Source organism: Ceratotherium simum, chromosome 35 (assembly GCF_057802395.1).
Source record: "Ceratotherium simum simum isolate JZ-2026a chromosome 35, ASM5780239v1, whole genome shotgun sequence".
Lineage (NCBI taxonomy): Eukaryota > Metazoa > Chordata > Mammalia > Perissodactyla > Rhinocerotidae > Ceratotherium > Ceratotherium simum.
In genome coordinates, this window is record NC_141934.1 from 9,457,407 (window position 1) to 9,477,294 (window position 19,888).

Sequence of the window (19,888 nt, forward strand, 5' to 3'; positions counted from 1 at the left end):
CCCCGTGGCTTAGCGGTTAAGTGCACACGCTCTGCTACTGGCAGCCCGGGTTCGGATCCTGGACGCGCACCAATGCACCGCTAGTCCGGCCATGCTGAGGCTGCGTCCCACATACAGCAACTAGCAGGCTGTGCAACTATGACATACAACTATCTACTGGGGCTTTGGGGAGAAAAAGGGAAAAAATGGAGGAGGATTGGCAATAGATGTTAGCTCAGGGCCGGTCTTCCTCAGTAAAAAGAGGAGGATTGGCACGGATGTTAGCTCAAGGCTAAAGAAAAGAAAGAAAAAGAAAAAAAGAAATTCTAAAAAAAAAAAGCTTTTGCACAGCAAAGGAAACCATCAACAAAATGAAAAGGCAACCAGGCCAGCCTAGCGGAGTAGCGGTTAAGTTCGCGTGCTCCGCTTCAGTGGCCTAGGGTTCATGGGTTCGGATCCTGGGCGTGGACTGACACACGGCTTATCAAGCCATGCTGTGGCAGCATCTCATATAAAGTAGAGGAAGATGGGCATGGATGTTAGCCCAGGGCCAATCTTCCTCAGCAAAAAGAGGAGAATTGGCAACAGATGTTAGCTCAGGGCTAATTTTCCTCAAAGAAGAAAGGGAAGGAAAGGGAAGGGGAGGGGAGGGGAGGGGAGGGGAGGGGAGGGGAGGGGAGGGAAAGGAAGGGAAGGGAAGGCAAGGAAAGGCAACCTATGGAATGGGAGAAAACATTTGCAAGCCACATATCCAATAAAGGGTTACTATCCAAAATATATAAGGAACTCACACAACTCAATAGCAAAAAAACAATAACCCAATTAAAAAATGGGCAAAAGACCTGAATAGATATTTTTCCAAAGAAGACATACAAATGGCCAATAGGTATATGAAGAGATGCTCAACATCACCAATCATCAGGAAGTGCAAATCAAAGCCACAATGAGAAATCACCTCACACCTGTTAGGATGTCTGTTAACAAAAAGACAAGAGATAACAAATGCTGGTAACGATGTGGAGAAAAGAGAACCCTTGTGCACTGTCAGTGGGAATGTAAATTAGTACAGTCACTATGGGAAACAGTATGGAAGTTCCTCAAAAAATTAAAAATAGAACTACTATATGATCCAGCAATCCCACTTCTGGGTATATATCCAAAGGAAAAGAAATCACTATCTTGAAGAGATATCTGTACTCCCATGTTCATTGCAGCATTATTTACAACAGCCAAGAATGGAAACAACCCAAGTGTCCGTTAATGGATGAATGGATCAAGAAAATAAATAAAGACAAATACTGCATGGTATCACTTATACGTGGAATCTAAAAAAAAAAGTTGAATTCATAGAAACAGAGAGTAGAATGGTGGTTGCCAGGAGATACAGGGGTGGGGAAAGGTTGGTGAAAGGGAACAAATTTTCACTTATAAGATGACTAAGTCTGGGGCTGGCCCCATGGCTTAGCGGTTAAGTGCACGCTCTGCTGCTGGCGGCCCAGGTTCGGATCCCGGGCGTGCACCGACGTACCGCTTCTCTGGCCATGCTGAGGCCGTGTCCCACATAACAGCAACTAGAAGGATGTGCAAATATGACATACAACTATCTACTGGGGCTTTGAGGGAAAAAAAAAAAAGATGACTAAGTCTGAGGATTGAATATATAATGGTGACTATAGTTGATAATACTGTATTGTATAATTGAAATTTGCTAAGAAAGTAGAATCTTAAGTGTTCTCATCACACGCATACACACACACACACAAAGTAAGTATGTGAGGTGATGGAGATATTAATTAACTTGATTGTGGGAATCCTTTCACAATGTATATGTATAACAACTCACCATGTTGTACACTTTAAACAAATTACAATTTGTCAATTATATCTCAATAAAGCTAGGGGGAAAAAAGGGCAAAGGACCTGAACAGATACTTCACCAAAGAAGAGATACAGATGGCAGGTAAGCATATAAAAAGATGTTCAAGGGGCTGGCCCCACGGCGTAGTGGTTAAGTTCAGCGCACTCCACTTCAGTGGCCTGGGTTCGTGGATTTGGATACCAGGTGCAGACCTACACCACTCGTCAGCCACGTTGTGGTAGCAACCCACACAAAATAGAGAAAGATTGGCACAGATGTTAGCTCAGGGTGAATCTTCCTCAAAAAAAAAAAAAGAGATGTTCAACATCATATGTCATTAGGGAATTGGAAATTAAAACAAGATACCACTACATATCTATCAGAATAGCCAAAATTAAAAACACTGACAGCAACAGATGCTGATGAGGATGTGGAGCAACAGGAACTCTCATTCGTCGCTGGTGAGAAGGCAAAATAATATATCACTTTGGAAGACAGTTTGGTGGTTTCTTACAACACTAAACATAGTCTTACCATATGATCCAGCAATCACACTCATTGGTATTTACCCAAATGAACTGAAAACTTACTTCCACACTAAAACTTACACATGGATGTTTATAGCAGCTTTATTCATAATTGCCAAAACTCGGAAGCAACCAAGATGTCTTTCAGTTGGTGAATGGATAAATAAATTGTGGTACCTACAATGGAATATTATTCAGAGCTAAAAAGAAATGAGCTATCAAGCCATGAAAAGGCATGGAGGAAACTTAAATGCATATTACTAAGTGAAAGAAGCCAATTTGAGAAGCCTACATACTGTGTGATTCCAACTATATGACATTCTGGAAAAAGAAAAACTATGGAGAGAGTAAAAAGATTAGTGGTTGCCAAGGCTTAAAGGTGAGGGATGGATGAACAGCCAGGGCACAGAGGATTTTTAGGGCAGTGAGACTATCCTGTATGATACTATGATGATGGATACATGTCATTATTCACTTGTCAACACCCACAGAATGTACAATGCCAAGAGTAGACTCTAATGTAAACTATGGACTTTGGGTGATAACATGTCAACGTGGGTTCATCAATTGTAGCAAATGTACCACTGTGGTGTGAGATGTTAATAGTGCGAGAGGCTGTGCATGTGTGGGGACAGGGAGCTCTCTGTACTTTCCACTCAATTTTGCTGTGAACTCAAAATTGCTCCAAAAAATGAATTTTATTAATTAAACGAAACAACCAACAAAAACAAAAACAAAAACAAAAAACCCCAGCAATCCAACAGATCCAGGAATCTCAGCGAACACAAAGCAGGATAAACACAAAGAAAATCAACTCAACCACATCACAACCAATCTGTTGAAAACCAAGGGTAAAGAGAAAATCTTAAAAGCCAAAGAAAATACACATATTATATCCAAGGGAACAACAATAAGGAAGATAGCCAATTTCTCATGAGAAATTGCAAATGTCTACATAAGCCAGAAGACCATGGAACAACATCTTTAAAGTGCTAAAAGAAGAGAAAACTGCCAGCCTATCATTTTATATCCAGTGAAAATATGTTTCAAAAATTAAGGTAAAATAAAGCCAGTTTTAGATAAACAGATACAGCAAGGATTTGTTGCCAGCAGACCTACACTACAAGAAAGGCTAAAGGACATTCTTTAGGCTGAAGAGAAATGATCCCAGATGGAAATCTGGAGCTAAGGAAGGTATAAAGAGTATTAGAAATGATAAATACATCAGTAGATGTAAACGACTATTTTTCTTTGTTTTCTTAACTTCTTTAAAAGTCAACTGAGTGTGTAAAGCAATAATAACAACAATGTTTTGAGGGGTTTACAACAAATGCAGGAGTAAAACATATGACAGCAATGGCTCAAGGAGAGAAGGGGGTGAATTATACAGTTGTAACATTCCTACTTATGCATGAATTGGTATAACATTAATTCAAGTAGACTGTGATAAGCCGAGGATGCATATCGTTATCTTTAGAGTAACCATGGAAAAATAACACAAAGAAGTATAGCTAAAAAGTCATATGAGGCAATAAAGCAGAATTGCAAATAGTACTCAATCCAAAAGAAGGCAGGAAAAGGGGAAAAAAGAAACAAAGAGGTTGGGGTAAATAGAACACAAATAACAAGATGGTTGACTTAAAGTGAACCATATCAATAATTATACATATCATTAAATGTAAATGAACTCAACAGTCAGACTGTTTAAAAAAAAGCAAGTATATGTGGTTTGCCAGAGATGCACTTTAAATAGAAAGACACAGGTTGTAAGTAAAAGGATTGAAAAAGATATACCACGCAAACCCTAAGCATTACAAAGCTGGTGTGGCTATTTTAGTATCAAAGTAGAATTCAAAACAAGGCATATTACCAGAGAGAAAGGTATTAATTTCATAAAGATAAAAGGACCAAGAAGACATTAAAATACTGAATGTGTATGCACCTAAAAACGAAGCTTCAAAATACATGAAGCAAAAATTGACCAAACTAAAGGGAGAAATAGACAAATATACAATCATAGTTGGAGAGATGGAGGGTGAAAGAATGAAATACAGAGAGTCAGAGAGAGACACAGAGGGAAAGAGAGAGAAACAGATACAGAGACAAAGAGCCAGAGTGAGGGAGACAGAGATGGCCTGATTCTAAGAGGCCGACAAGACGGGAGACAGGGAAATAGAGGCGGAGCATGCCCTGGACAGGAGGGAGGGTCAGCAGTTCTGGCCCCCGGGGGTTGGAGCCAGAGCAGGGGTCTGTGCCTGTGGGATCCTGGAGGGGGTGCTGCAGGCTGGGCAGCATCACTCACCCGCTGCCCCGTGGAGCCTTGGGGGCCAGGTTCCCCCCGCAGTCCCTGTGTGAGAGGGAGGAGAGGAATGGAGTCAGCTGTCGGGGGTCTGACCCTGGGCCCCAGGACTCCCCACCTCCACCCGAGGCCGCCTCAGTACTCACTCTTTCGCCTTTCTCTCCTGGGTGGCCAGAGGTTCCTCTGGGTCCAGTGGGGCCTGGGGGTCCCTGAGCAACAAGACAGGACCTCAGCCTTGTACTGGGGCATGATGGAGTGGGCAGGGACTGGGGCGGGGCAGAGGGCTCGGGGAGGGAGCCCCAGCTTTGCCTGGGCCCAATGCTGAGCACACAGCGGGCAGTTCACACAGCTTGGGGTTATGGCCCCAGAGTTATGGCCCTGGAGTCAGACAGTCCCCACCCTGATCTGGAAGTTGCCATGTGCTGGCCACAGCCTTAGGGCAAGAATCTCCACCTTTCTGAGCCTTAGGTGATAACAATACTTGCTTCTTGTTACATAAATTGAATGAGAAAATGTACGGAAAGGAGTTTGCATATTAAGTGCTCCATAAATGCCTCAATAAATGAATAAAAGGATGGATGGATGATGTATAGGTGGGTGGACGGACAGAGGAGTGGGAGTACTTGCAGAAATACTCACCATATGTCCAGGACTCCCAGGGATGCCCATGGGACCAGGAGGTCCAGGGGGACCTGGAATGAGACAGGATGTCCTCAGGACCGAAACAGAGTACAATGCCAGGAAGCCCACCATCAGCTCCCTCCTGATAGCCACAGCCCTAGTCCCTCTGGCATTCCTCAACCCCACTCCTTACCCTAGACCTGGACTCAACTTACCCATGGGCCCTGGGGGGCCTGGGGGTCCAACTAGTCCCTGGGGCCAGTGGCTGCTGGTCTCAGTGAAGGTGTTAGACAGAAATGGGTCCCCTGGGGTAGGAAAGACAGTAAGTGAGCAGGGCTGGGCTGGGCTGGGCAGGGCTGGGCAGAGTGGGGTGGTTAGTCTTCACCTGCCACCTCTGCCAAGCCAGCTTTGACTGCCCTGTGGGACAGCCTACAGTGTTACTGGGGCCAATGGGCACCTGCTCCAAGGATGGGGAGAGGGGACAGTGTTGGCCACGCAGGACCAGGAGGCAAGGAGACCTGGGTTCTAACCCTGCCACAGTCTAGCTGGTGACATCCAGCAAGACAAGACTCTCCACTCTGCTGATCCTGTACTGTCACATGTCGAATGGGAATAATAATAAAAGATCCCATTTATTGACCACCTACTCTGTGCCAGGCTTCTGTGGTTGGGTGTCACAGAGCTCTGGGAGGCCAGCACTGTCACTATCCCCATCATACAGATGAGGCAGCAGGCTTGGAGAGAGAGAATGAATGGTGAGCTGGAATGAATGGGAGAATGAATGAATGGCACCTGGTCATGCACCAAAGATATGGCACAGACAGGGTTGAATCTGGCACTCCAAGCTCTGACCACTGGCAGCACACGTGTAGGTCAGGCTGGGGAGGAGGTGAAGGATGCACACCAGGGCCCAGCTGGGTGGAGGGGGCCGGGGCCTCTCTGAGCTCAGGTCCAGGGCCGTGGCCTTGGGAGCTCAGGGCTCACTTCCTGCTGCCAGGCCTTGAGCTCCCAGCGCTCTGAAGGCTGGATCCTGGCCAGCTCCACGGCTGGAGGAGGGCCTGATGCTGGGTGGTTCTGAGCAAGGCTCCGGGTTTGAAGTCAGTCCCCCATGGCCCAGCGTGACTGCCCTTCTCTGGCCCTCAGTATTCCCCATCTGTGAACAGAGGAGGACAACAGCACCTGCCGGAGGACTGAGTGACACGTGGCTGACCAAGGGCACGCCTGGTATACAGAAGGTGTCTGGTAGACGGCAGTAGCATTGTGGTAATGGTTATGCCAGCCTCACCCCACCCCACCTCAACCTGCCGTGACCCTGGGGGACTCACCATGCTGGGAGATCCGGGCGTGGGGTGGTCCAACAGGGGCTGGGGGGCCAGGGGGGCCTGGAGGCCCTGGTGGGCCCGGAGGTCCCCTCTCTCCAGGGGTGCCCATGGCTCCAGCCTGGCCAGGGCTCCCTGGGGGGCCCTGCGGACCTGCAATGGAACCAGGGGTGTTGGTGGGTGTGCAGGAGGCAGGGAGGCCCAGGGTGGCTGCGAGGGGACAGGACAAGGTAGCCTGGGGCAGCGGGTATGAGAGGGCTGGAGGCCACAAGCCTGGGCAGGTCCTGGCTCTGACCTCCCTGGTCGTCTATTAGGGTGATGAACACAGCCCTCCCCAGGGGCTTTTAACAGACACTTGGTACACAGTAGGTGCTTAGCAAACACTGATTTCCAGAATGTTCTCTTCTCTCCCTTCCAGGCTTTTGCATGAGCTGTTCCCTCTCAGTCCTCCCTTTGCTCTGCCTGGTGTCCACTTCAGGTCATCCTTTAGGCCTCACCTAAGATGTCACTCCCACTGGGAAGCCCTCCCCGGCCCCCACCCCATCCAGGCTGCGTCTGGGCTTCCTTCCTTGGGGCTCCCATACCTGCAATGTCCCCCAAAGAAGCCTGGTCACATGGTGGGGGGCACTGCTGTTTCTCCTCTGCCTACTCCCCCACACCCCGAGTCTGGGAGCTCCAGGAGGGTAAGGACTGGTCTGACCCCACCCCAGTGCCCAGCTCAGAGCCTGCTGGGAGTGGGTACCCAGGGAGCAGGCGCTGAGTGATTCAGAAGAAGGTTTTAGGGAGCCCAGGCATGAGTGGAGGGATGGTGAGCTGAGAGACAAGTGGTGGACGGAGCCCAGGCCACCTCTGGCCACATCAGGGTCCACCTGGGGGGCTGGCCATGGGAGCTGGGGGAGCAGTACTGTGGGCACTCACCTGGCGGGCCTCTCATCCCCATCGGGCCACGGCTGCCGGTGTCTCCCTTGGGGCCAGTGGGTCCAGGAAGCCCCCGGGTACCAACTCCACCTGGAGGAGAAAGCTCATCAGCTTAGCAGCTCCCACCTTGCTCTCACCCGGACCCTGGTCCACCCCGCTAGCCAGCACCTACCATCTCGAGGGAGCAGCGGGGCCCTCGTGTTTTCTCTGGCTCCAGGTAGCCCTGGGGATGGGGGGCGGGTAGGCAAGGGTCAGTGTCATTCAGAGTCCCTGCCCCTAGCTCCACCAGGGGGCAGGGGCAGGAGCTGCTGGGCCTCCCAGGACGCCAGTGCTCAGGGCCCCTGGGCCCCTGGAGACCATCGCCTCAGGCCCATTGGAGAGCTGGAAACAGCGGCCCACAGGGGGTCAGGCAGGGAGTCAGCGGCAGAGTGGGGACTGGACTCTCGCTCTCCTGACTCATTCCCACATGGGGGTGTGGTCCCCACTGCCCCACTCACCTCGGAGGCCTCCATCCCCGGGGCTGCCCTGGGCAGCTGGAGAGCCCCAGAGCGGGGCGGGGTCCTCAGGGGCAGCTCGAGTCGGGGACATTGCCTGCTCGGTCACAGTCAGCACTGCCACCTGTGGAGGAAGAGGAAGATAGGGACGGGGTAGGTACCAGGGTCTCACCAGGGACAGGTCAGCGAGGGGCCCTGGTGTGGGAAGCAGGAGGCCCGTGTAGCCAGCAGAACCCAGCCTAGAGTAGAGATGTGGGCTCATGGGCCCAGAACTCCATCAGAAGTGACTGTGGTTTTCAAACTGCATAATTCATCCCATTCAATGTAGAAGAGTCATTACACACCATCACTGCCACCCAAGTTGAATTCTGTGACTGTCGCCGTGTTTGCTGGGCCATGTGGTTTTTTCCTATGCTTACCTACATAAATAATACGAAACTTCTCTTGGTCTGTTAAAGCACCACAGGCTGGAAGGATTTTTACTAAATTTGGAGGGATGTTTGGGAGAGTCTGACATGACATAAGAGGACATGAGGTATATACAAAACCACTTTTGGACCCAGTGTTGGGGAGACTCTGAAAGGCCCCCTGAGCCACTGACTGAGGATGAGAGAGAAGCCGGAATGCCCACTAACCAGGGCAGGGGACCACGTGGGCCTGTCCAGAGAAAAGCTGACACTCTTGGACAGACCCAGAACTGAGAACCACACCCCAGATCTGACTGCCCCTCATGCCAGCTTCTCCTGGGAGGAAGTTTGGGGAGCAATGGGGGGTTCCTGGGGCTCCCAGGCCTCACAACTGGTGTTCCAGCACACGCTGCTCAGAAGCTTCGCTCTTCCACTGGCTACACCAGGGGCATCTTTTCTCGTTAGAAGATGGAGATGTTGTTAACGGCTGTCTACTATTCCACAGAGCCATGTTCCCTAAGTGCAACCGCCCCTTCTGCTGTCTGGTTCTCAAATTTCCCTCTTAAGAGTAAACACTTTGGTAAACATCTTCACAGATAATCTCCTTGAGATAAGTTCCCAGAGGAGGGAATGATGGAGGAAAGCATATGCAGATCAAGTGCATATGCCTCTACGTGTGTTTAGAAAATCTGGATGAGAAGACGCTCAAATGTGGATGGTCGCTCTCTCTGGGGCACAGGCAGCTGTCACAAGTGGTTTTTCGGTAGGTTTTTCATGGTTCTGAATTTTTCCTGTTTCTACATTTAGAATGTCTTACTTTTTAATGGTTAAAAACCTTTTATCTTGAAATAATTTGAGATGTGCAATAGATGTTTTGCTTTTGAAACCGGGAAGATGATGTTATGGGAAGGAGGACAAAGGATGAAGGTGACAGGGCACAGAGGGGACCCAACTATGAGCTCTGGGGGGTGCCTATGAATATCTGGCTGGGACGGGGATGGGGGTGCACAAGGGGAGCTTCACGGGCCTCCTGGAGGAGAAGCAGGCCGGGCTGGCTGACGGTGAGCAGGGCTCCCGGGGAAGGGCACTGGAGGCAGGGCCGAGAAAGCTGGGTGGGAACCAACAGGAGGCAGGGAAGCCGCCTGCCCGTGGGTGTCGAAGCTCAGCTCAGAGCTGCAGTGTGGGAACGCTGAGTGGGCTGGGCGGGGGTTGCAGGGAGGGGTTGGGGAGGTGGGGGGCAAGGGGGCAGCTGCTCACCCACCTTGGCCTCCAGCACCTTCAGCCGCTCCGTCAGCTCCAACACTTTGCTGCAGTTGAGGCAACCTGCAGAGAGGGAGGAGGCTGGGGCTAGGGCCAGGGGTCCAGGTTTCCCGTGGAGCCCCTGGGCCTCTGGGGGCAGGATGGGTGGAGGGAGAGACACTTGATGACCCCAACCCATGAGACAGCCCAGCTCAAGGAAGGGGTACAGGGTCACAGCCTGTCCAGGGTGGGCCATGCCCTGCGGGTTTCCTTTGGCTCCGGAGCCTGCAGAGTGGACCGTTTCTCCCACAGCAGGACCAAGGACCCGACTTGGGCAGCCTCAGCATCCAAAATGACTCCTTTCCGGGAAGCCAGGGCAGGAAATCCTGTTGCTTCCCACCTGGGCGGGGCTGGCCTGGGCTTTCTGGCTTTGGAGACCAACACACCACAGTCTGGACTGGGCTGGCCTCAGAGGTGTCACCCTCTGACCGTCCCTCCAGAACCACCGTCCGGAAGCCTCCCCGTGATACCCCTAAGTCATTCATAACAGATCCTGTGATTACAGAACGTCCCGGCTGCCAGGCACCCTGGGGCCGAGCGCTTTACAAGCTCATCTTTCCAGTCTTCACCACAATGCTGTGTGTTAGGACCAGTGTCATCCCTGTTCATACCTGAGGACGCTGAGCTCAGAGCAAGGGTGGGGTGAGTGCTTGACAAGCACAGAGCCTGGGGTCGAGTCCCAGAGCTGCCCTTTCCTGGCTGTGCGGCCTCAGGAGGGCATGTCTCCTCTCTGACCCTCAGTTTCCTCCTCTTTAAAATGGGGACAATGATGCCTTCTGGGGGGTGGGGAACAGCGGTGAGGTTTAAACAAGTTGATGATGGAAAACACCTGGCGAGATGCCTTGCACATTGCAGACGCTCAGAAAAGTGTAATTTAAATAAAAAGAGGAAACTAGGGGCTTGGACCTGCGTCTGTGGGTCATGGGTCTCAGGGTTCCTGGGCTCAGGTCAGACTTCCCTCTGGGGCCCATCCTCTCCCCCTCACAGTTTCCTTTCTAGCCTGTGCGGGGGGCAAGGGCGGGGCACTATCCCTGACCCTCTACTGCTGGACCCGGCTGGCTTTTAGACAATCACTGCATTGCCTGTGCCCTCTCCACACCTCCCCTAGCCCAGGGGGACCCCAAGCAGCTGCCCCAGGACCCACCTGAGAAGGCTGTGGGCCGTAGCGCCATCCGCCGCAGGGTGTTTCCCGACCACCCAGGCTCCACGAAGCCAGAGGAGCCTGCAACTGAGGGACAGTGGGGTGAGAGCCCTGTGGCCTGCGCCACCCGTTTTGTCAGACCCCCTCATCTGCCACTGCAGCCCCAGTGCAGAGGGAGACAGAGGCCCAGAGAGGTGGGGGAGCTTACCTGGGTCACACGGCATGAACTGGGCTGAGCTGGAACAAGACTGCCAACTTGATGGGGGTGGGGAGAGGGGCTGGCAACGGGTCGGGGCTCTGAGTGAGGCTGGGGGCTTCCCCAATGACCCCAGCGAGCTGTATGGGTTAAGAGCTTAGAGCTAACAGATTCGAGGTCGCGTCCCAGCCCTGCCACTTGCTGACCTGTGTGATTTGTCCTCTCTGGACCTGCCTATTTTCCCATCTGTAAAATGGGATCATAAGGCCTCTACACCTTCCAGGCTGGTGTGAAGCTTGAGGATGGTTACGTGTGCAAAGCGCCCACTGTGCACACACAGGGCCTGGCACACAGTAGGCACTCAATAAACAGCAGCTGCAACATCACTGTCCACCCTCTCCCTGCCCCACTTGGTAAGAAGACACTGAAGTGGATCCAGCCCTGGTTTTAAATGAAAACCAGAGGGAGTCTGGCTGCCTTGGGGCGCAAGGGGGACCCATTCCAGGAGCCCACCCCTGCCGCCACCCCCACGAGGAGCAGGCCGCCCTGGCTGGTCTGGCTTTGGGAGCCTGGTTTTCTCCACAGCTGGAGGGATGGGCTGGACAAGCCAAGGACAGGGGGCCGCAGCTGGAGCCAGCAGTGGCTCTGCTCCCCCCACCCCCCCAGGCCTGCCTTTTAAGGCCACGAAGTGTCGTCTCGGGGGGAGACAAGACCCAAATAAGGCGCAGGCCTGGCAGCTCCAAGCCAGGCTGCGGGTTGATGCAGGGAGTGAGAGGCGCCAGGAACTCAAACCAGACGGGTCCCTCTGGCCCGCCCCCAGCGGGGAAGCTGCCAGACCCTGCTCCAGGTCCCACCACGGGGCCTTCACTGGGCTGGGCCTGCATCCCCGGCACACCCTCCCTGGGCGCCTGTGACTTGCCCCGGCACAGGGGGTAAATCTCACCCAGGGCGGAGAAAGGTGGGTTGGCAGCCCAGGACTGGGGCAGGGGTTGGGGGCTCTGTGGGCGGGGGGACGCCACTGTGAGCCATGCCCAGTGCTAAGCACTTTACATAGCCCAGCTCTATCCTACAAGGTAGGTAATAATAATGACCCTAAACACTCGTTTAGCACTTACTCTGGGCCCGGCACATTCTAAGCACTTGACATATACAGTCTTAACTCATTATCCTCACAAAACCCTGAGAGTGGGTGCTAGTATCATCTCCACTTTACAGATGAAGAAACCGAGGCACAGAGCAACTCAGTATCACCACTCCTCTGTCCCCCGTGCTCAGATAAATGGACGAGTGAATATGAATATTTCCCCTTGGAGGAAAACGAGGCAGAGAGGTGAAGTGATTGATCCTTTGTCGTCCACCTGAAGGCCGGAGCCTGGATTTGAACGCAGGGCCTGACCTCCTCTCTCCTGGGCACCCTGGAACCTCAAGTTGGGCCTCAAGCCCCACCAGGCAGAGGCAGGGAGGGCCCCTCCTGTTGGCTCCTGAGAAGAATGGCCTCTCCAAGCCCTCCTCATCCTCTTTGCTCCCAGGTGAAGATGGAAAAGGCCATTTTATCATCTTTTTCAGGAAGTCACCCAAAGGAAGCGGCCATCCTTCCAACCCCGTGGAAGTTTCGGTTTCCTCTGGGATGAAGCTTTGGCAGAGCATCTACCACCCCCCCGCACCCCCCCCCCGCTATCATTTTCTTTTTTTCTATGGCACTTTCCACCCTCTAACATGTCATTTTCTGTGCCGCTTTCCCAGTTTCCTGTCAATCGTCCGTCCCCCTGGCTGGGCCACAAGCCCCACCAGAGCAAGGACCTCATCTGTTTTGCATATGGTCTGCAAAAGTGCCCGGCGCGCAGTAGGGCCTCAGCAGCCTCAATAAACCTTTTGTTGGGGAATGCGTGAATCACTGGCTGAAAGTGAATTTACAGTAGGCAAACAAAATGAAAGGCAAAATAAAGGCAAAAAACCTGCAGACGGTAGACACAACTGTCTTGAAAATGCGCATAAATCTTCTACTGTCACACTAGGGTGTCCCTGAGTTATTAATCTGTGAACTTGTTGTTGGAAATTCTTTTTAAACCGATTTGCTTTCGGACATTTCACCGGGGAGCCAGCGAGAAACTAGAAAAACTAATGAAAACGTGGCCTGACCAGCAGCGCAGACGTAACTGGCTCAAAGTAATTGCAAGATAACATTACAAAAAAGAGTTTAAAGAAATAACAAGGCCGGCCCTGTGGCTTGGTGGTTAAGTGCGTGCGCTGCGATGCTGGCGGCCCGGGTTCGGATCCCGGGTGCGCATCGAGGCACCGCTTCTCCGTTCATCCTGAGGCCGAGTCCCACATACAGCAACTAGAAGGATGTGCAGCTACGACATACAACTATCCACTGGGGCTTTGGGGGGAAAAAAAATAAAATAAATAAAAAAATTAAAATTAAAATAAAAAAAAAAAAAAAAAAAAAGAAATAACAAAACTGTCAAAAAACCCAGAAAAGGTTGGCTCTGGATTCAGGATGTACAAAAATTATCCCCCCAAATCCCCCAAATTCTGAAAAACAGAAATAGTTTAAGGGACAAACCAGGTTCTACAATGGACCCATACCACACAAAATTCCAGTAGGCAAAAAGCCACAGGTTTTGTCCCCCCCACTGGTGTTGGGCCAGGGCCACTGGGGCAGGCCCCAGGGAGCTGAGAGCCCCTTCACCGGGCCTGGTGGTCTGTCCTGAAGGGCCCCTCCCCAGCCCCAACCTCGCCCTCCAGGGAGATCCACGCTCATCCTAGGACCACAAACCCAGCTCTACTCTGGGATCCTGACTGTGGGCCACTTCCCACCACCTGGGAGGTCCCCGCCAGCCCTACACACACACCCACACACCCACCCACACACTGCCTCCCCACCCCCAACCCCACAGCTGCTGCTCCCATGTCACTTTCTCCAGGAAGCCTTCCCGGGCAGACTAGGGAACTCACCAAAGCCGCCCCCTTGAAGCTCTCATCACTCCCTGTCTTGACCTGCACGAAAGGCCAGTACCATCTGCAGTTTCCAGCCCTGGGCCCCATAAGCAGCTTCCTTTCCCTCCGCCTGCTGCTGGGGGTGAGCCAAGAAGCCTCCGTGCCCCTTCTCCTCAGATCCTCATGAGAACACTGAGGGCCAGAGAGGAGAGGCTGCCTGTCCACACAGGCGGTGGAGGGGGGTGGCTGGGATTCAAATCCTGCCCTCAGCTGGAAATGGGGGTGTGAGAAATTAGGGGGTGTCCTTGGGCTCCCCTTCTGACTTTCTCTCCAAGGAGAGGTGCCAGGAGAGGGGCTTCCTCGTTCACAGGCCACCTCCCAGGTCTGCTGGGTCCCGTGACCACAAGCCACAGGGGTGCAGCCTCCCCGGCCCCAGCCCAGGGCTCCTCCTGGGAATTTACTTTGCAAATGTAAATATTTGCTGCTGTTGGCCTGAGCCGGGATTGAGGTCAGGGCTGTGGCCAGCCGGGAGCTCCAGGAATCCTCTGGCAGGCCTCTGGGAAGCCTTGTCTGTGTCCAGCCTGGCCCCCCCTTTGGGTGAGATGAGGTTCCCATTCGTTTCCTGTGCACCCACTTTACACCAGGTCCGTGCCAGGCACTGGAGAGACGGGAGTAGTGATAACAGGGTGGGGGCCACCGTAGCCAGATGGGGGCACCAAGAAAGTCGCAGGCAGAGGGGACAGCCACTGCCCAAAGGACTCTGAATCTGCAAAGTAAAGCACAGGCTTGGCACTGAAAACTGGCATGTGGTTAGAGGGAGAAAGATGTGTGCAGGAAGCGCCCAGCCCTGGATGCAGGAGAGGCCAAGGGCCCAGGAAGGGCCTGGGCTGGAACCTTGAGTCTGCTCTTAAGCTGTTTTGCTGTGTGACCTTGGGCAAACTTCTTCCCTTGCTGGTTCCCCATCACGGAAGAGAAGGGCTGTGGGGATCTACAGATGGGGAAGAGACATGCGTTGAGAACAGTCGGGACAGTGAGGGGGAAACAGAGGCAGCCTGGCTCTAGGGGGCCCGTGAGAAGAAGGCGGCGAGAGATCCCCCAGCTCCTCTATCTTTCCATCTGGGAGGGGCTGGGGCTGAGAATGGCTTCTGCCAGCCTCAATGTGCCCCCACTGTCTGAACTCGCTCCCCCTGGAAGTCCTCAGCCAGCATGGCTGCAGAGGAAAGATCCCGGCTCCGGGCCAGACGGATGGGCTTTGAATTTGGCTGTGATCCCGAGCAAGATCCTCTTCCAGCCTCAGTTTCCACATCTGGACCTTCTGTACCATGACAAGATCGCATGACACAGGTGAGTACAAGTCACAGTACCTGGCACGGACAGAGGACAGTGGCAGCTTTCCTTCCTCTCATCATTACCACAGGAGGGTCTGAGGCAGGGGGACACCGCAGACCTCAGGCCAGAGCCCTGGGGAGAATCTCAACCATGATGCTTACTTGCTGTGTGACCTTATGTGAGACCCACACCCTCTCTGAGCCTCACTTTCATCATCTGGACAGTGGGGCTGACAGGCGAGAGATCTGTCTGCAGGGAGCCCCAGAGGCAGGGTGACATGGTGGCCACAGCAGCTCAGCTCTCAGCAGAACCCACCAGCCCAGGCTGCTCAGGGCCCATGTCCCAAGGCATGGAGGCACCGACAGAAGCTTGGTCAGGCAGGTCCCAGTCCTGGCTCTCAGGCATTGAGTGAGCCCAGGCCAGCCTCTTTCCCTCTCTGAGCCTCAGTTTCCCATCTGTAAAATGGGGCCCATTCTAGCCCCTTCCTCAAAGGTTGTCACGAACAGCAAGGAGACCATCCTCACTCATCATCTCAGTGAACATTCCCATTCTACAGATGGGAAAACCAGGTCTAAGAGCCATGAAGTCTGCCGGCCTCACGAACGTCAAGCCTGGAGACTGGAGGCCTGTTTGCGGAGCAGCTGATTGAGAAGTAGGGTCTCAGAGGTGGAAGGCAGGGTGGTCCCCAAGAGCCAACACAGAATCCCCAGCACAGGGGGCTGAAAGGGAGAGCAGGACATTTATTGAGCATCTACTATGTACAGGCGTGAGTCTCTAGTCCTCATGATAAGTTATGAGGTGAGCACTTTTCAGTCCCAGGTGGCTTCCAGATAGAGAGGAGGTTCAGAGAGGTGAAGTGACTTGTCCCAGGTCACACAGCAGAGCCGGATCCAGGGCTGGATGCTGGGATGATGGGTGTTGCCTCTCCTCCTTCAGCTCACCCCAGCTACTCTGGGCCCTGTCGCCCCTGGTGACGCAGCTCTACGGCCCCAGGGTCATGTCACAGCACTGGGCAGACCACGAGGGCGGTCACTGGCAGGGGAAACAGCTGGGGGAGCCTGACCTAAATCCGGCTGTCAGAGGAAGGGCAGGGCCCGGGATGGGCCAGCAATGTCCCCATGCTTCCCCAGCTCTTATTCCCAGGGCCCAATACAGCAGGTTTCCAGAATATCCAGGCCTGGGCATCCCTTTTCTCAGCTCCGACCCTGTGGGTGGGGAGAGGCCCCTCCGTCCCACGGGTCATCACGCAGTGCCCACCATGGGTGGCCACATCACCTGCAAGGTCTTTCCTGCTTCATTCCATCCTTGCAACATCCTGGGAGGCAGACTCTATTATCCCGCCCACTTCATAGATGCGGACACTGAGGCTCAGTGCGGGGGCGCCCCAGGCTGCTGCAGGTGCACACAGCAGCGCGGTGCCCTTTAGAGAAGATGCCCCTCCCTCTGGTGGGCGTGAGTCGAGCGCCACCTGAATTGCAGCCTCCCCACCCCCTAGTCCGGTGCCCTTGCACAATGACTTGCACAACGCACTGGGAGTCCCTGGCCCAAGGCCATGCAGCTGGTGTGTGGCAAGGCTGGCCTGGCCCATGAAGCCCTGGATACCCCCGTCCTCAGGTTGGGACCTGAAGGCCCCGCAGAGGGAGATGGCAAACGTCAGGGTTGGCCTGGCCCAGCCCCCGACTTGCATCCCTGCCTCACCATTGGCAGAGCCCCCAGCCCTTATCCTGGCTCCTGGACACATGGCCTCCAGCTGCTGGACTCAAGGGCATGGGCGCTGCCCCCACCTGTCCTCCCCCCTCACCCACTCTATGACCGCCCCATAGACCCAGGAAGGTCTGCCCTTGGGAGGGGAGCCAGGGACAGAGTGGCCTTTGTCTGGGCAGGTCCTGCCTGGGCTCAGGCTTACCAGGCCTAGGCAGCCCCCACACCCTGGGATTCACCCCTTCCCACTATCAGCTCCTCTGCGGCCTCCTTGGCAGCAGCTCCTCCTGGCGGGCTCTCCTCCTGCCCCTGGGGCCCTTTCACCTTCCCCTTTTCTTCCCAGCAGGGAGGGGAGGGTGCTGCTCCTGGTTCCTCTTCATGTCTGCCCCCTGCCCCCCAGCCTCCCACACCAGCCTTTAAGCCTGCCTCTCTGTACAGGACCCCTGTTAGGTGTCGGGGTGGCTCTCTTCTCCCTCTGGGTGTCTCGCTCCTCCCCGGCTCCAATGGGGACTCCTCCACCCCACATCAACACTCGCCAGGCCCCTCCTTGCCTCATTTTGTGGTGAGCTCTGCCCCCCATCCCGTGTAACTCAGGGCACATGGCCACCACTCTGGGCCTCTGTTGCCCCCTCTGCGAACCGGGGCTGTTGTGGGGTGCCAGGGAGGTGAAATGTGTAAATCTCTCGAGAAGCCCCTAGGAGGGGCGACTTCCGTTAGCATCGCGTTCCCTCGATTTGGAGGCTGTGTTTCACACGTTCATGTTTCTGGATTCAGAATGCGTCCTGTGGCTGATGTTCAGAACATACTGCCTCGGGGGCCCTGAACATCTCTTTCCATTGAGGCGCCGACAGGCCTGGTTCTCACGCTGGTCCTAGGCCAGGCCATCCTCTTTAGGGCCATTCTTGGGAACACAGCCCTTGGTGTCCAAAAACCTTCCTCTCACTAGGTTTAGCCAGCCAGTGAGGATGGGAGTGGCCTGGAACGCTCAGCAGAGGCAGGTGCCCGAGAGGACAGGGCTCTCTGAGTAACTGTGTGGCCAGGCTCCAGGGAGGCCGAGCTGCCTGCTCTGCGCCCCTGCTCGGTGCTCGGCCCTGCGCCACCCACAGTGCACACAGGGAAGGCGGGTAGGGTGAGAAGGGTCCCTCTGCCTGGGACATGCTCCACACACGCAGCGTCCAGGGGAGTCCTCCCATCTCTGAGACCCTGGGGGGAGCCAGGTAGACTGGGGTTCGAATCCTAACTGCCTCTTAGGAGCTATGTGCCCATCGCCTTCTTGAGCCTCAGTTTCCTCACCTGCAGGACGGGTATAATCACCCCGACCTTGACAACCCCCTGACCTATCTGTTACCTACCACATCAATATCCTGAGGGGTTTTCTCCAAGGTTGGAGGAAAGGCTTGGGATGGTGTGACTTAAGACATGAGCTACACAGCAGGTATGAAATTCCTCCAGGGGTCCTGAGAGGCCCCCAAGAAGCAGGCAGTCAACGCCCAGGGGACAGCAGGCACCAACTGGGTCTGAGCTGCACCTCACCAGCACCTCTACGCAGCGGACCCCAGTGCGCACGGCATCTACCAACTCAGCAACAGTTCACCGCTCCCTCCCGCGCACCCAGGGGAGACACCTGGCCTGCACCTCGGGGCAGTCCTACCTTCCTCGCAGCTCGGCCCCGAGTGCCCCGGGCAGCACCTCCACTCGCGGGCGGTCACTGTCTTGTACATCACCTTGTATGTGGGTCTCACCACGGTTCTGTAGCTGCAAGAGTGCCCAGGGGGCCAAGCTCAGACAGGGTCTTCCGTCGCCTCTCCCACTGTCCGTGGGGACAAACCCAGAGCCTCCAGGGTCCTCTGCCCCCTCCAGGCCCCTTTGGAGCCTCTCTCCTCCTGCATTCTGGGATTCAGCCCTTCCACTCCTTCCCAACCCCCCAGCCGGGGGTATCTGGGTATCAGCTGGACAGGAAGCCTCTGCACGCTGAGCTGGCCTGTCCCCAGCAGTGAAACTCACTGAGTGAAGGCATGTGGGTGAATGGTAGAATCCCTCCCCCGGGAAGCCCTCCAGGGTGCCCCAAGAGCACAAGGGGAGGTGCTGAGACTGGGCAGAGGGCCAATGCTCCCTTTGCCCCACCCACCCCTGGGGGCCTCGCCTTCCCCCGCACTCCCGATGCAGTCCCACTGCTAGGCCTCTGCCCACTGTGCACCTCCCCCTGCAACACCATCGCTCCTTCTCCACCCTGGTCTCACTCACCTGTTCCCCGGGCAGCTCATGGGCCAGGGGCAATTCTGCAGCACCCGCTGAAGGTAGGTGCCATTCTGCACGTGGCATGAGATGGTGCGGGTCACCACGTATGAGCACCAGTTCCTGAAACAGATCCAAAGTGAGGAAGCTCAGGTGCAAGGCGCAGCCCCCTGCCCAGGACCCCAGGAGGACAGGTGAGGAGGCCCGCCTTCTCTCCAGGAGCCCCGAGTCTCCAGGCAGAGAGTCCCCTGAGCTCTCAGAGTCCTTTGGGCCCCAGTGGGAGTCTCTGTGCTGCTGTGGCTGAGGAGCGAATTCCACAGCCCTAGAGGGGGGGACCGTGCACTCTCGGGAGGTCTTGGGGAATGAGCCGCGGGGGGCGAGATGGAAGCATGGCATCTCCAATGGGGGACTCCCCTCCTCAACATCTCTTCTCTCCAACCCTGACCTGTCCAGGTCACCACTGCCTCCCGCCTTCCATCTGGACAACAGCAGTGGCCCCTCCATCTCTCCCTAGAGATAAACGGAAACCTGGCCGTGTCCCTGCCTTGCCTACCCCCACCCTCAGCACTCGGGGTCTCCCGCGCCCACACCTGGATCCCTCACCTCCAGGCCTTTGCTCACACTG

At 54.6% G+C, this 19,888-nt stretch overlaps 1 protein-coding gene across 7 annotated transcripts in view; it reads right to left on the bottom strand.

The window, feature by feature from the left end:
* Positions 1–19,888, bottom strand: part of EMID1 (EMI domain containing 1) — a 47,712-nt gene that overhangs the window by 21,134 nt on the left and 6,690 nt on the right. For all 7 annotated transcript variants that reach the window (XR_015549959.1, XM_004429830.3, XM_087423998.1 and 4 more), the window contains exons 2-13: positions 19,273–19,386; positions 18,680–18,783; positions 10,866–10,949; positions 9,684–9,745; positions 8,019–8,139; positions 7,694–7,744; positions 7,522–7,611; positions 6,610–6,756; positions 5,500–5,589; positions 5,303–5,355; positions 4,810–4,872; positions 4,667–4,711 (exon numbers count right to left, since the gene is read on the bottom strand). Coding sequence is in view for 6 of the 7 variants with exons in the window: in XM_004429830.3 (XP_004429887.1) it covers positions 4,667–4,711; positions 4,810–4,872; positions 5,303–5,355; positions 5,500–5,589; positions 6,610–6,756; positions 7,522–7,611; positions 7,694–7,744; positions 8,019–8,139; positions 9,684–9,745; positions 10,866–10,949; positions 18,680–18,783; positions 19,273–19,386 (1,024 nt within the window). In the remaining variant the exon portion in view is untranslated. The remainder of the gene's footprint in view (positions 1–4,666; positions 4,712–4,809; positions 4,873–5,302; positions 5,356–5,499; positions 5,590–6,609; positions 6,757–7,521; positions 7,612–7,693; positions 7,745–8,018; positions 8,140–9,683; positions 9,746–10,865; positions 10,950–18,679; positions 18,784–19,272; positions 19,387–19,888) is intronic.